At 40.4% G+C, this 13,278-nt stretch overlaps 2 protein-coding genes across 10 annotated transcripts; one reads left to right on the top strand and one right to left on the bottom strand.

Annotated features, from left to right (window-relative positions):
* Positions 1-103: 103 nt before the first annotated feature.
* LOC104418628 (pentatricopeptide repeat-containing protein At3g50420) lies at positions 104-3,926 on the bottom strand. Its single transcript, XM_010030021.3, is given in 2 exon segments — positions 104-2,900; positions 2,903-3,926. Coding segments are annotated over 2 exon segments (2,109 nt in total). The 5' UTR covers positions 3,819-3,926; the 3' UTR covers positions 104-1,707.
* Positions 3,927-6,073: 2,147 nt separating this feature from the next.
* LOC104418626 lies at positions 6,074-13,059 on the top strand. 9 transcript variants are annotated; one of them, XM_018862975.2, is made up of 15 exons: positions 6,074-6,303; positions 6,421-6,483; positions 6,621-6,677; positions 6,778-6,876; positions 7,344-7,430; positions 7,519-8,085; positions 8,175-8,642; positions 9,904-9,965; positions 10,057-10,162; positions 10,259-10,338; positions 10,488-10,775; positions 10,911-11,111; positions 11,216-11,252; positions 11,972-12,013; positions 12,789-13,059. In XM_018862975.2, the coding sequence occupies exons 1-12, from the start codon at positions 6,235-6,237 to the stop codon at positions 10,981-10,983; spliced, it is 2,019 nt and encodes a 672-aa protein (XP_018718520.2). In that variant the 5' UTR covers positions 6,074-6,234; the 3' UTR covers positions 10,984-11,111; positions 11,216-11,252; positions 11,972-12,013; positions 12,789-13,059. The 9 variants fall into 9 exon arrangements, with proteins under 9 accessions (XP_018718520.2, XP_018718516.2, XP_039157336.1 ...); XM_018862971.2 differs by having other exon boundaries at positions 11,216-11,867; XM_039301402.1 differs by having other exon boundaries at positions 10,488-10,596; positions 10,718-10,775; positions 11,216-13,059.
* The last annotated feature ends 219 nt before the right edge of the window (positions 13,060-13,278 follow it).

Here is a 13,278-nt window from a genome sequence, read left to right as displayed (position 1 = left end):
AATGGGCAAGCCTGACAAAAGCCAAACAGGGAGTTTTAGAGTCTTCCTCGGTTCAAATGTTTTTTTTCTTTGCAAACTGCAAACGTTAATCAAATTCACAAGGTGCAAAATGACTCCATTTGGCTGTTTAATTTGTTCAGAGAAAACTGATGATTTGGGACAATGAAAGCCTAAGAATGTTTTGTCGGATAAGTGGGATTTGAAATTAGGAAAAAAGAAGGGGAGCTAGAAAATTTCTCAGTACAGTTTACAAATAAAATGCCGGCCTGTACATACTTATCCAACAAAAAAACAGAGTTGCGTGGTAGGAGAGACTGGGAAGATGATAGCCTCAATCTCAGAGTTTCGGACTCTCAATACTCATCAGAGATTTCAGTTGGTTCCTTGTCTCATCACTTGAAACAGCCATTGATTCTGCATAAGAATTGTCTCAGTCTCATACTTCATCTCAGTGTTGTTTCTGTTTCTATGGTCATAGGTATGCTTTTGTCTTTCTCTATTGAAAGAATTTACCCTTATCTTCTGATCGAGACATCTCACATCTGTTTCACTAATGCTACTTCAAGCAGAGAGTCAAGGTGTCGCAGGTTGTCTATTTTCATGGAGACGACCTCCCCAACTCAAAACCAGTCCATGGTGTAGGTTGAAGAACACTACAAAACTTTGTGCTCTTGCTGTAAAATATAAACATCAGAATCCAAGTGGTGCTGGGAATCGGGAACTTGGAGGTATCCACCTAGTTGGAGACAAGACTTGCTCTGATGTCTTTGCTAAGGGAGTAATCAGACTTTACACGCACATTGCGTCAACATTGCTTATCTGCATGTTGGCAACAAGCCAATTATTGGTGATATATACCTCAGTTCGTGCTACCTGCCATTTAGGGTCTTAAAGCAGCATTAGAAGCTATCAATCATTCACTACCTGTTACTACTGTCCCGCAGTCCGTCCCGACAATGTTCAACCCAGGTGTTCAATTTGCAGCTAGTTCTGCTCCTTTATTAGGACCTGTAGTCCAATTATTGCTAGGCAACAATTACCCTCTTCTCTGTAGTTTGCACCCTTATTTTGGGCATGCTGCTGATCCAAGAGCATTCAGGCTAGATTATGCTCTGTTCAGTGCCTCTAGAGTCGTGGTGTGAAATAAAAATCTCAGCTACAGTAACCTATTTGATGCCATAGTTGACTGTTTCTACTGAGCACTGTAGAAGGCAGGATGGGCCGAATGTTACAGTGATCGTGTGCAGTGTGCATCTTCTCATGACATGGTATTCCTCCTTCATTGCGGCTTCCCAGCCAACGTGAGACAATGCTTCTGTGACAGATTTAGGAATAAAAAGAGGATCCAAGGAAGAGAGGAATACCATCTAGGGAGAAGAACATGACTATAACTCGGAGAAGTATAGATTGGCTGAGTGTTAACTATGGAATGTATACCTTTTCTGTGAGCAATAGGTAAGTCAAGCTCAGATGGAGAAGAATCTAAGGATGGAGAGTAAACTAGAACAGACAAAGAATCTATCGGCTCTGCCATGGGAGCAGCTATCTGGTCTCCATCTAAAGCAACTGTCTGCTCTCTTTCTGGTGTCTCATTCCACAGGAGGTTGCCTATGCCTGCACTGATACATGATGAGATCATCATCTCCTGTTTTGGTGCTGATGACCAAGTTTCACTGGAAAAGAAGTATTAAATCTGGACTCCTCATTCTAGATACCACATATTATTGAATCAAACTCATCAACTTCCGATCTTTTCATGTTTCCAATTAGGCTGTTAAGTTCAGACTGAATTTTGCTTATAGTAGGATGTAACTGATCACCAGAAGAGAATGCATTAATTGTATCCTGGGATTCAATCCAACTTAGTCCTGGATCTTTATCCATCGCGAGCCCTCTTATCTTTCGTCTTGTTTCTGCAACAACATCCCACTTCCCTGCAGCAGCGTAAAGATTAGAGAGCAAGATGTGAGTTGCAGTGTCTTCTACATCCAAACTCAGAACATGCTCAGCAGCACGAATTCCCATGCGCAAATTCTGACAATTTACAGATGAACTAAGCAAGGTTCTCCACAATTCTAAATGGTCATCATAGAATGGTGATTTGTTAATCATTTCCTCTGCCTCTTCCAGTAATCCTGCTCGGCTCAGCAAACTGACCATGCATGAGTAATGCTTAGGGCCTGGCCTAAGATTAAAGTTTCTCATACAATTCCATAAGTTCTTCCCTTCTTTGACCAAGGAACTATGGTTGCAAGCAGAGAGTGCTGATAGGAAGGTCACTTGATCTGGAAGTAGACCGGCCACAAGAATTTCATCAAAAAGTTCCAATGCCTTCTCTGCCAATCCATGGTAGCCATATCCTCCAAGCATCGAGTTATAGCATTTCAAATCAGGGTTGGAAACATCAGAAAATATTAACTCAGCAGCTTGAAGGTTTCCAGTTTTAGCATACATGTCAACTAGACTACCGCAAACAGCCATGTCGACATCATATCCCATTTTTACCGCCAAGGAGTGTATCATCTCTCCTTGTTTGAGAACTGCAAGATCAGCACATGTGCTCAAAGCTCCACTTAAAGCAAAACTATCAGTCTTATGGCCTTCCTTGTACATTTCATAGAAAAATTTCATTGCAGTCTCTGCATCTTCCAATTTAGAATGAGCTGTGATCATCTCTGTCCAGATAACCACATCCTTTACTGGTAATGAGTGGAAAACATTATGAGCATACCCATTTTCTCCATTGGTAAAGTACATGGAGATTAGTGTAGTTCCGACATAGACGCTACTTTCAAATCCAGCTTTAATGACTTGACCATGAAGAGCCTTCCCACAGTCATTGACTAAGAATGTTCCCGTTGCAGAAATGGCAGCTGCAATCGTGTATTCATCTGGTTTAGGGAACAAAGTCTCATTAACCGTATAAAGATCTCTATGGCAACTTCTCCATGACCGTTTTCTGTATACCCAGAAATCAATGAGTTCCAAGAAACAATGTCTGGATTCTGCACTCCATCAAAAATACTCTGTGCAGTACTTATGTCACCGCAGTTAAGATACATGTCAAGCAGGGCATTCTCCATAGGCAGATCAAAGGTGGTGCCAGAGACAATTGCTTGGCCATGGACAATCCGTCCATAGGTATGATGTTCCAGCTTTGCACAAGCATTCAGGACAATTGAATACGTGAACTGAGTCGGAGAAACACCAGATGCAAGCATCTCCCTGAATATGCGGAGAGCGTCCCCGATTCTATCGTTCTTCAAACTCCCCAAAATCATCGAGTTCCACACGACAGCATCTTTATCGACTATACACCTGAAGACGTTCCCTGCAGATTCCAGATCCCCGAAACTAGAGTACATGCCGAGAATAGACGTCTGAACACAGACATTATCCGCAAACCCACATTTCACGACACGACCATGAAGCAAAGAACTCGCGAACCGATCTTCGAGCAAAGAGCAAGCCTGGAACAAGCTGGTGAACGTCAGCCCATTAGGCCTCAGCCCCTCGTCGCCCAGTCGGGCGAACAACCCCAAGGCCGAGGACGCCCGACCGGGCACCCGAGAATAAGCCGAGATGAGCGCGTTGTAAGAAACTACGTTTCTCTGAGGCATTCTGTCGAACACTTGCCGCGCGCTGTCCAGCGACCCGCAGCGAGCGTACATGGAGAGCAGATTGTTGTTCACGTACGGGGAGACGGCGCGGGTCGTGAGGACGAGAGCGTGGAGCCGGCGGGCGGTGTCGAGGGCGGTCGCGGACGCGCATTTTTGGAGGAGCGATGCGAAGGGGGACGGCTCGCATAAGGGCGGCATAAAACGGCCGGGGCCAGTAGCTTCGCGGCCAGCTCCGGCCGGTGAAGACGAACTACCAACTGCTACTAGAAGCCAAGCCGCGACTTCGGGCAATGACGATTGATAACGCTGCTGGTCTTCCCCTTACACAGCCCTAAAGTTAAAACCTTATAATAATTCCCAACTCATTGAGATGACCAAAATAATTTAAAGAGAGCTAATTAATCAAAATTACAAAATTGAAAAGGGGGGAAGTTGTTATTTATTGAAAATGTAAAAATCACGCATTGTCATCAAAATACAAGACTTATGACCAAAAAAAAAAAAAAAAAAATTTCAAAATCCATGACCGTTTATGTTCGTCGAAATGAACATATTTTATTTCGAGCTCATTATTATGCGGACTTTGTTTTACCCTCTTCTACTCTCTAATGTGCTTAAGTTGGTTGCTATTAAGGATTTTGTGTAATGGGTTTGAGCCTTGCTGATGATCTTTGTTAATTAACATTTTTTTAATATAAATTATTATCACAAACGGTTCACAGTTTTAACTAAAGAATTTTGTCAAGAAAAAAATTTGACTAAAAGAATTATTTACTATAAACAAGAGACATTGTAAATAAATCACTTCATCAACACAACACAGGGCATAAGGCCTCGTTCCCCACAAGGACGTGCTTCGCCTTGGCTCGGCACGGGGCAGAGGGCACCAGGTGGTGATAGCACAGAACTTTGCATCATGTGTTGCGTTATGAATCAATTAAAAAGTGATTATTTATTAAAGAAGTATATTATTTATATAGGTAATTTACATGAAATGAGAAAAAGGATTAAGGTGAAAAAATTTAAAAGAATTAATATAACGAAAAAGTTTTACCTACTATATATATATATATAATAAACTTATCCCATAAAAAAATCTGAATTAGTATATCAATAATAAATTTATTATATGTTAATTTTGTTAAATTTAAATATCAAATTGCTGAGTTAGGGTGTGCTTGTTTAAATGTGTTTCTATTCTCCAAAACAGAAATTTTTGTTCTTTTGTTCAAGAACCAAAAAGAACAAAAACGTGTTTGTTTACACTTTTGTTCTTAACAATTTCGAGAAACACTTGTTTTTTTTTTTTTCTTTTTTTCTTCTTCTTTTTTCTTTGGCTGGTCATCGGAGTTTCGTCAGCCTCTAGCAAGTCCAACCTTGTGCTGGCCGGGCGAGGCTTGGCCTCGCCAAATTTGGGCGAGCTTGAGGTCGCTTAGGCAAGGCGAGGTCAAGCCTCATCGGGGGCCGACGAGCCTCATTGTGGCTGGGCGAGGTTGTTGGCCCTCGTCAGCCGGTTGCCCGCCATGGTTGAGGCCGGTAACCGGCCAAAAGGAAGAAAGAAGAAAGAAAAAATAAGAAAAAAATGAGAAAAAAATTAAAAATTAAAAGAAACAAAAAAATTATACAAATTTCTCGAACGTGTTTATGTGGAACATAAATTTTATACGATTCTGACGAAATGTGTTCTTTTGTTAAAAAATTATTCCTCATAACAGATATAGTTTTTTCTATTTTTATTCTCGAGAACAATTTTTGAATAGAAATATTACTAAATGCACCCTTAATAATATCTTCTTTTTTTTTTTTTTGACTCGAAAACCGTTGTACAGTTAGAAACTGGTGGCATAAATCCAGAGCGATCCGTAGGGACCCACCTCCCACAGGTTGTAGGTGAGTTGTGCAATGGGGGCTATACAGTCGGAAGTTGACGACGTAAATCTAGGGCGACCCGTAGAAACCCTCACGGGCCGCAGGTGAGTCCTGCAATGAGGGTGAGAAATTTCAAACACCTTCCTTGCCTTTTAAGGGGCAAAACACGAATTATCTCGTCACGCATAGGTGAGTCCCTTAATGACATATTTTTTATTTTTTTAATGACTTAGGGAATTCGCGCACCGTACTAAGACAGCTCGACAGGCCCGGGTAATGGGTAAACCCTGGGTAAGTCTCTTAATGACATCTTTTTTATTTTTTAATGACTTAGGAAATTCGTGCACCGTACTAAAACAGTTTGACAGGCCCGGGTAACGGGTAAACTCTGGAGTAACGCTAGCGGAGGACCCACCACTCCGACGTCACACTTAAGATCCGTGCGACCAGCGGAATTTGAACTTCTCTCCTTTCGCAAAGGATGGTGGGAGCATTTATCCAATTGGGCCGCTATAGGCGGCGGTCTTAATGACATCTTTTGTTTGTCAAGTGAAGCAGAAATTAACAAGAGTGTTTTCATGGTATTAATCCAAAATGAAATGACGAGAAAGGCGGGGGGAAGAGAAGAAGGGGAGCCGACGAAACGGCGTTTCAGGGAGGTCTTCACCAAGTTAAACCTTTGCGAGACGCGTCGGGGGTTTAGCTATCCTCGCCATTCCCGCCGCCGTTCGCCGCGGCCGGCGAAATGTCCGGCGACGGTTCTCAGCTCTCCCGCGTTTCCAGTCTGATCGACCTCCATCTTCGACCCTGCGCTGTGAGTCTCTCTCGTCGTTCGTTCACCGGAAAATCTTCTACTTCGACGCGTCGGCCTCGCGTCCTCTCATCGTCGATCTGTCTTGCGATGTCGAAAGTTCGGTATTTGTGCGTGCAGGCAGTCGAGGTCGCTTCTGCGAGGAGAGAGGAAGAGAAGGATCTGCTGATCGCTCTCTCCAAGGTGCGTTTGTTTCGCCTTCCCCGTTCGCGTCTCGTGCTGGCATGTCTTTCGATGTTAAACGGCCGGTTCGGCTTCGTCAGTGCGTGTTGAGATGTCGACGAGGTTGCGCGAGTGCTGATCGGATTGTCGGTGTTTAGGTTTTGCGAGAAATTCGGCTCTGGACCGGTGAAGAAACTGATGTGTCCTCTGATAGCGTCAGTCTCTCTCTCTCTCTCTCTCTCTCTCTCTTCCCCACTGTGTGTCTCTGGATAGTTGATAGTTTGGGGACTGGTTGCTGTCTTTGTCACTGCATAGGATGTGGAGGCGAAATCCGTTACCGGGAGCGTGGATTCGGGTGAATTCGCTCTCGGCTCCGAGGAACAGATCTTTTTGGGCAAGATTGTTGGTGATTTGGTGAGTTGTTCAAATGCTAATGAGCTGCGAAGTCTCCTTTTGGAATGAAGCTGATGGATTGTTCATTTGATTCTGCTATTCTCGAGCTCTGTTTAATCTCTATTTCTGTCATAATTAGTGTGATTGGAATTACATGATAATGGGGAATAATACAGCCTAATAAAACGTTTTTCTTGTATATTCCCCCACATTTTTACAGTTTAAATTTAAACTGGTTCCTGTTGTTTCTAGTGGACGAAGGTTTTCATTAGCAATCAACAATTACTAGTACTGGTGAGGAACCAAAGTGCAATGCGCGCTCTTGGACGCTCTGAAGCACTGCCATTGCAGGATATCTTAAGGCTTATGTGTTGTTATTGCCATGCTGCCCTCTTTCGATTTCTGTCTCTTGCTACTGAAACTTGGCATACATCTTTACATGTCTGCTATACTTTGTTTGACTGGTTTCCTCTGCACTCTCATCGCAGATGCATTTTCTAATGGTTCATAGTCAACATGTTCAGCATTTGACAGGCAATGTCCTTTTGGCAATTTCTGAGCTTCTGTGTGCCCATGTAGGTTCTCGTTTGTTACCATCAAAGTTAGATCAGTTATGTGTGCCAGCTTTATTGTTCTAAAGCATTAGCTCTTCCTGATCTGCAGGGAAAAGGATGGGCCGCCTTTGTGCATTTGTTGTTTGTTTATGCTGAATTGTCAATAGGAATCATTCAACCATGTTCTTCCATTACCAGAACAAGGGTACATGAAGATTTTTATGGTATTTTAGAAAGTTATGATCTCGCCATCAAATCAAAGTTGCAAAAGGCCAACTGGTCCACTGTGGCTGGAATTTTTCGGGTCTTGCGCTGCATTTGGAAATATTTGAAGCATGATTTTAGGGATCAGCTAGTTGATTCATACTTAAATTCTCTGAATTCCTTTATTTCACATGTAACTTGGAATTTATTGGATGATGGTAATGTTGTTCCAAAGTGTGTTCACATGGGTCCGCAAATGCCGAAGTTCATATTTCTTGGATATTTAACTCAGTTACTGAGTTCAGTGGTGGAGCAAGTCGATCATGAAATGGTTCAAGGTGATTCTGTGAATGGGCATCAACTTCTTTTCTCCATTACCAAACTTGTTCCCAGTTTGTTCCTATGTTGTCTTGGCAAGGAAGAAGAACATCATGATGCTCGCATCTCTTTATACTTCAGACATAAGCTGTTGGTATGATCCACCTAAGCTTCCTTTAAGGACGTGTCAATTCTACTTGTTATTTGGGAACTTTCTTTGTGCTCAGATATTAGTAATTGCAGATGCTGATGACTAGGCTCAGTGGCCAGGGCCTGGAGGCCTCTATTCTCACCCTATGGTTGCAGCTTCTTCAAAAATACTTTCAAGATCTTATGTCAGAACAAATAAGTATGCTTGAGCCTGTCGTAGATGATAGTTTAGAAGGTTCCCCCTTTTCAGCAAGCGTGTTTGAGGAAAACATTCAAGGTACTAATCTATACCACTTAAAGCGGCAGGCTATTTTCCTTTTCATCAAGTGTTCGTTGAGATTGATTTTCAGTGAAGAGGTGGTTGACCAGCAATGCGATTGCCTATCTGCACGACCATGTTTAAGTTCACATCCAGAATATTGCAGTCAAAAGAAAGTTTTAGGAGAGCTTTATAAGTGGCTCGGTCAGAATCTTCAGCACGATACCCATTGTGACAGTGAAACATATATGGAGAAGTGCATGCATTTTGGCTCATCCTTCATTCGGCTATATGCCCAAGAGGTTTGCATTTCTTAATTCTTGCAATTGAAAGTTTTACAAGGATGGCATTTTTCTACCATTAAAAGTTTTATGAGGGTTGCTTCTTCTGGAGATTTAGCAATTACACTTGTCATGCTTTCCCTTTTCCCTTTTTTCTCTTTCTGATCCGTACAGAACAAGATAATTATTACATTTGCAAGAAATGAAGGGTTGACAAGTTGTGAGTTTTGGGAAGGGTAGGGTATTTTCTGGCATTTCTACTCTTGAGGACCCAAGGTAGAATTCTTTTCTGCACTATAGAGCGGCTGTTTCCAAATGTGTCTTAATTTAAAAAATTGAGCAAGCTCGCTCTTTAGAGCAAGGCACATGTCTACTATACATGTACCGTTTAGGTGACAGGAGCATTTGGGGAAGGGTAGGGTGTTTTCTGGCATTTCTACTCTAAGACCAAAGGTAGAATTTTTCACCTGTACTGTAGAGTTGCTGTTTCCCAGTGTGGTCTAAATGTTAAAATATGACCAAGCTTAGTCTTTGGAGCAAGGCTCACATCTGCTATGTGTGTACTGGCATCTGGGTGAGAGGAGCTGAACAAATATGAGCAAAGATTCTTTGGAGAGATGATCTTGAAAAGACAGTAATCTCTTGCGGTATATTGCCTAACTACATGGCTTCTGAGGCTTTAATCTTCATTATAATTTTCACTGAAAAATTGAGAGGACTCAAAGGGATTCCATTTACATGGAGAAGAAATGCACAATTCTCTTACAAAAGCCAGAAATGAAAAGCGGATAAAAAGGGTGGTGTAAGGAGGTGTCCATATGGAAGATATTGTCCACGTCTTTGCTGATCTGATTATTTGCTCTGTGGTTTCTACAAGCTTGTCGTATATGGTGCTTCAAAATGTTTTTCATCCTCTACAATCGTCCCAATGTGATGCTAATTTGTTTGTTACCAGTTGGCAGTTTAGAGTTGCATATTTGAAGTTAGAATGTTGAATACTTGCAAAAAGAGGGTCAACTCATGTGTGTGGTAATAAAGTAATTTAATCATGAAAAAGCTGTATGTATTTCTTTAAATTAAAGTACCATCTGTGGAGGCCTTAATTATTTTATTCTATATTGCTGATCTTTATTCCTTAGGCTCATATATTACTCTAATTACATGGCATTGTTATAATTTTGTATTCAGTGAGATTGGACTAAGGCCTAGTTTTTTAGCTATCGATGTTCCGTGGAAATGATTTGAGTGAGGGCACTGACTTCTTTTCTCTATTTAACATTAGGATGACCTGTTATTTAAAGTGCTCTTGGAAGTGCTTAGCATTCCGATTCCTGGATCTGAAAAGTGAGCTGAAGTATTCTCAAATTTTCTACTTCTATATTCTTATTAGATCAGTGAATTATGTGATTCTTTTTATAACTTATGCTGCTTGCAGGTTTGATGAAGTAAAAGAGAGAATCCCAGACTCACGGGAAAATACCCTTATTCACCTTTCAAACCTTTTTAATCCTTTTAACTTATTCCATTCATTTCTTGCAGAGGTATGTTTCGTAGATTCTCCTGGACTGAAACCCTATTTAGGTTTTTTGTCTTGTATCATTGTAGGTCCTAAGACCTTTTGACTTTTGGATCTGCAGATCAAATATGATCATCAGGTGCTTCTTGATTACCTCATATCTAAGGACATGGGAATCAGTTGTGCAGAATATCTTCTACGGTATGCACCTTCTTGGAAATAGTTTTCATATTTCCATTTCTCTTGTGTTGCTGAAATGGGAAATCCAGGTATGTTTGGACTGCGGATATCCATTTTCTCCTTTGGCATTTTTTGACTATGTTCTCTTTGTATCTCCTTTTTCTTTGAAGGTGCCTGCGACTGATCTCTGAATCATGGGAAGCATTTTTACAATTTTCATATGTGCGGAGTCCAAAGGAATGGCCGTCAACTAAGGAAAGAAAAATTTCCCAACTAAAGGTAAATTTTCGTCTGGAGCCGTATAGCACTGGAAACTTCAGACATGGGCATAAACTCCAAGGAGCTGGAGGAAAGCCATTTGACAAAGCTAAACTATGTTTGCTGTCCTTAAAATATTCAGTGGAAAATCTCCATCAGAAAAATTTGTTTCCTTATAATCCTAAAGTTCTTCTGAGACGGTATGCTTTCTTCCTGACTGTTTTGATCATAATTATATATGAAAATTTCTTCATGTAAACATATGTCAGTAGTTTCTAAATTTTCGGCTGAGATAGATGCTAGAGACATCTGAACTGCATATATTTATGTGGCAGTCTAACAGAATTCCAGGAGCTATGTTTTAACAAGGGATGTATGGGAAGGGTGGGTGAGGGGAGGTTGACATGAGAGATTGAAGGCATCATCTTTTTGAGAGTTACTTTGGAGGATGGCAAGAATGAGATGCATTTCCTGATAGATTCACCCACTCCAGCACTTGCAATGGAAGGACATAATACCAATAAAACACCTTTTATGTAGGTGGCTGATAAAGGAAGATCGTGATTTTTCCCTTTTGTTGAGTACCATGCTTCTGAAGATCTTTCAGGTCAGTGACATTGGGTGTTTCAAATTGTTGCAGGGGACTCACCACTTCATCATTTCCAATATACACTGAGGTAATTTAAAAATTCTGCTATGTCTATTCACTCAAAGGTTCATTTGCAGGGGATGTAACAAATGGGCCTGTTTAAAAAAAGAAAAGAAAAGAGAAGAAGGCTTCAGAGATCCAAGCTCAGTGCGCTACTTAAACCCTTGAAGCTACATCCCTAGCCCATTTAATTGTTGTCGTAGCTGGTCTAAGAAGAAGAAAATGAAAAGGAAGAAAGAGAGGAAGAATTTGAAGCTTTGTTGTACTTAATCAAAGAGGTGTTCTGTTAATGCTGGATTGTCCGAGTTAGTTGCGATTCTGAGTCACTGGGTTGAATCAGGAGGTTTTTGAGTTGTGAAATCATGTTGTAAAGAAACTTTAGGGTGTTGTAGATCTCTAGATTTTACAGAAGTCGATTTATGAAGTTTGTTACGCACCATTGAAAACAGTCTTTGGCGCTAGTTTTTACTCCTCTGTCCATTTTTGAGTCAAAGGTGAGGTCTCCTTTTCTTCACACCTCGGTAACTTTCCAATGACTCTGCGCCCACTTGAAATGGACGCTATATTTTGAACTAGCCACTTCAGACTTGGCATGCAAGCTGTCACTCAGCAGACTTGCTCCGTTTTGAGCAAGTTTTGGAAGGTGCATCAAAATTGTGTTGTTACCATTTAAGCTTAAATTAATCAAGTCTTAGTTAAGGTAGTTATCTACTTGATTTTGATATTAGTTTCTCACTTAATTGATAGGATTTAGAGTTTTTTACTCGAGGTAGCTTCGGGGATTGTTAGGTAAGTGGTGCTTATCTCTTTATGAGTTGGAAACTCATTTCTTAAATTATAGGAAATGTATATATGTTATAAGCTATGAAAGAGGCATCATGGAATGATGTTTTATTAAAAAGGAAGAGTGATGTTCAGTGTATATATGTAGCATAAAGCTGAAGACATTCAGAACCCCTTTGGTGATGTGAAATGACATAGCAAAGCATTTCTTGAAGTAGTTTGTATGAAGCAAATGATTTGAGAGTCTAGGCTGAAAATACATGTTCTAAATGGTTTGAGAATATAAAAAGTAATCTGCTCGGTGGAGTGAATAGTGAACAGTTAATATGTATTATTTCGTGAACCTGATTTATGAAATTGAATTGGTTATGATTGGAGGATGAGTTGATGGTTTTATGCCTAATGGTGCTATTATCTAAACCATTGGGGGGTTGTGAGTATGCATACTATTCTTAAGACATCCTGTTTGGGCCAAGCCACTAGTTGATATAGGTGGACACCTTTGCCGAGTCTTTTTGACAAGGCTTTATGAGGTCATAGTTTGATATTGAGCATCAAATTGATCAATGAACCGGATCATTGATGTTTGCTTTGATGTTTGTTGATTGAATATGATATGTGTAACTCCCGTTTGATCTTGTACATATATTATTACTAGATTTGGATAAATATATTTCAGGTACTATTAGTAAATGTGCGTATTGTAGTGCTTTATTTGCTCGGAAGAGACTACTTACTCGGTGTTGGTTTGTTTATAACATTCATTTCAATTCTTATTCAGGTTCTACAATTATGGACGATTGGGACGAGAGCAGTTTTAGCGGGAGACGTTTTGGTAGTTTTTGATACTTTTTGAGATAGTTGTACATATGTTTGTACAATTACTTAGGTCGAGTTTAATTTGATTAGTCGCTGGAATTGTGTAGTTTGATATTCAAGTTTTTTTTTTGAGTTAATAAAATGTATATGTTCTTTTTGGTGGACTTTAGATTCCTGATCTTTTGTAATTAGCTTGTCGTACATACATTTTGAAAATGGGTTTATGTTGGTTATGGGCGAGGTTTTGTCTATCGGGTAGGCGAACGGCTATGTCATTCCTCAAACCAATTGTGGAGTTGGACCATGTAGTATGTGAATTATGTGAATTACACGACAAGACGACTAGTAACATACTAAATATTACAAATTTGAAGTACCATTCACTATGATAAATTGCAGTTGGCTAATTAGTTAATTCATTGATAAATTATTATATTTGTAATAATCATTTA

This window comes from Eucalyptus grandis, chromosome 9 (assembly GCF_016545825.1).
Source record: "Eucalyptus grandis isolate ANBG69807.140 chromosome 9, ASM1654582v1, whole genome shotgun sequence".
Lineage (NCBI taxonomy): Eukaryota > Viridiplantae > Streptophyta > Magnoliopsida > Myrtales > Myrtaceae > Eucalyptus > Eucalyptus grandis.
Note: the sequence above shows the minus strand (reverse complement) of the source record. Positions and strands in the feature narration are given on the sequence as shown.

Coding starts and splice junctions, on each gene's coding strand:
- LOC104418626 (XM_018862974.2), top strand. CDS start 6,235: ATGTCCGGCGACGGTTCTCAGCTCTCCCGCGTTTCCAGTCTGATCGAC. Junction 6,484..6,620: donor TGCTGATCGCTCTCTCCAAG/GTGCGTTTGTTT, acceptor GTCGGTGTTTAG/GTTTTGCGAGAAATTCGGCT. Junction 7,431..7,518: donor CTGAGCTTCTGTGTGCCCAT/GTAGGTTCTCGT, acceptor CCTGATCTGCAG/GGAAAAGGATGGGCCGCCTT.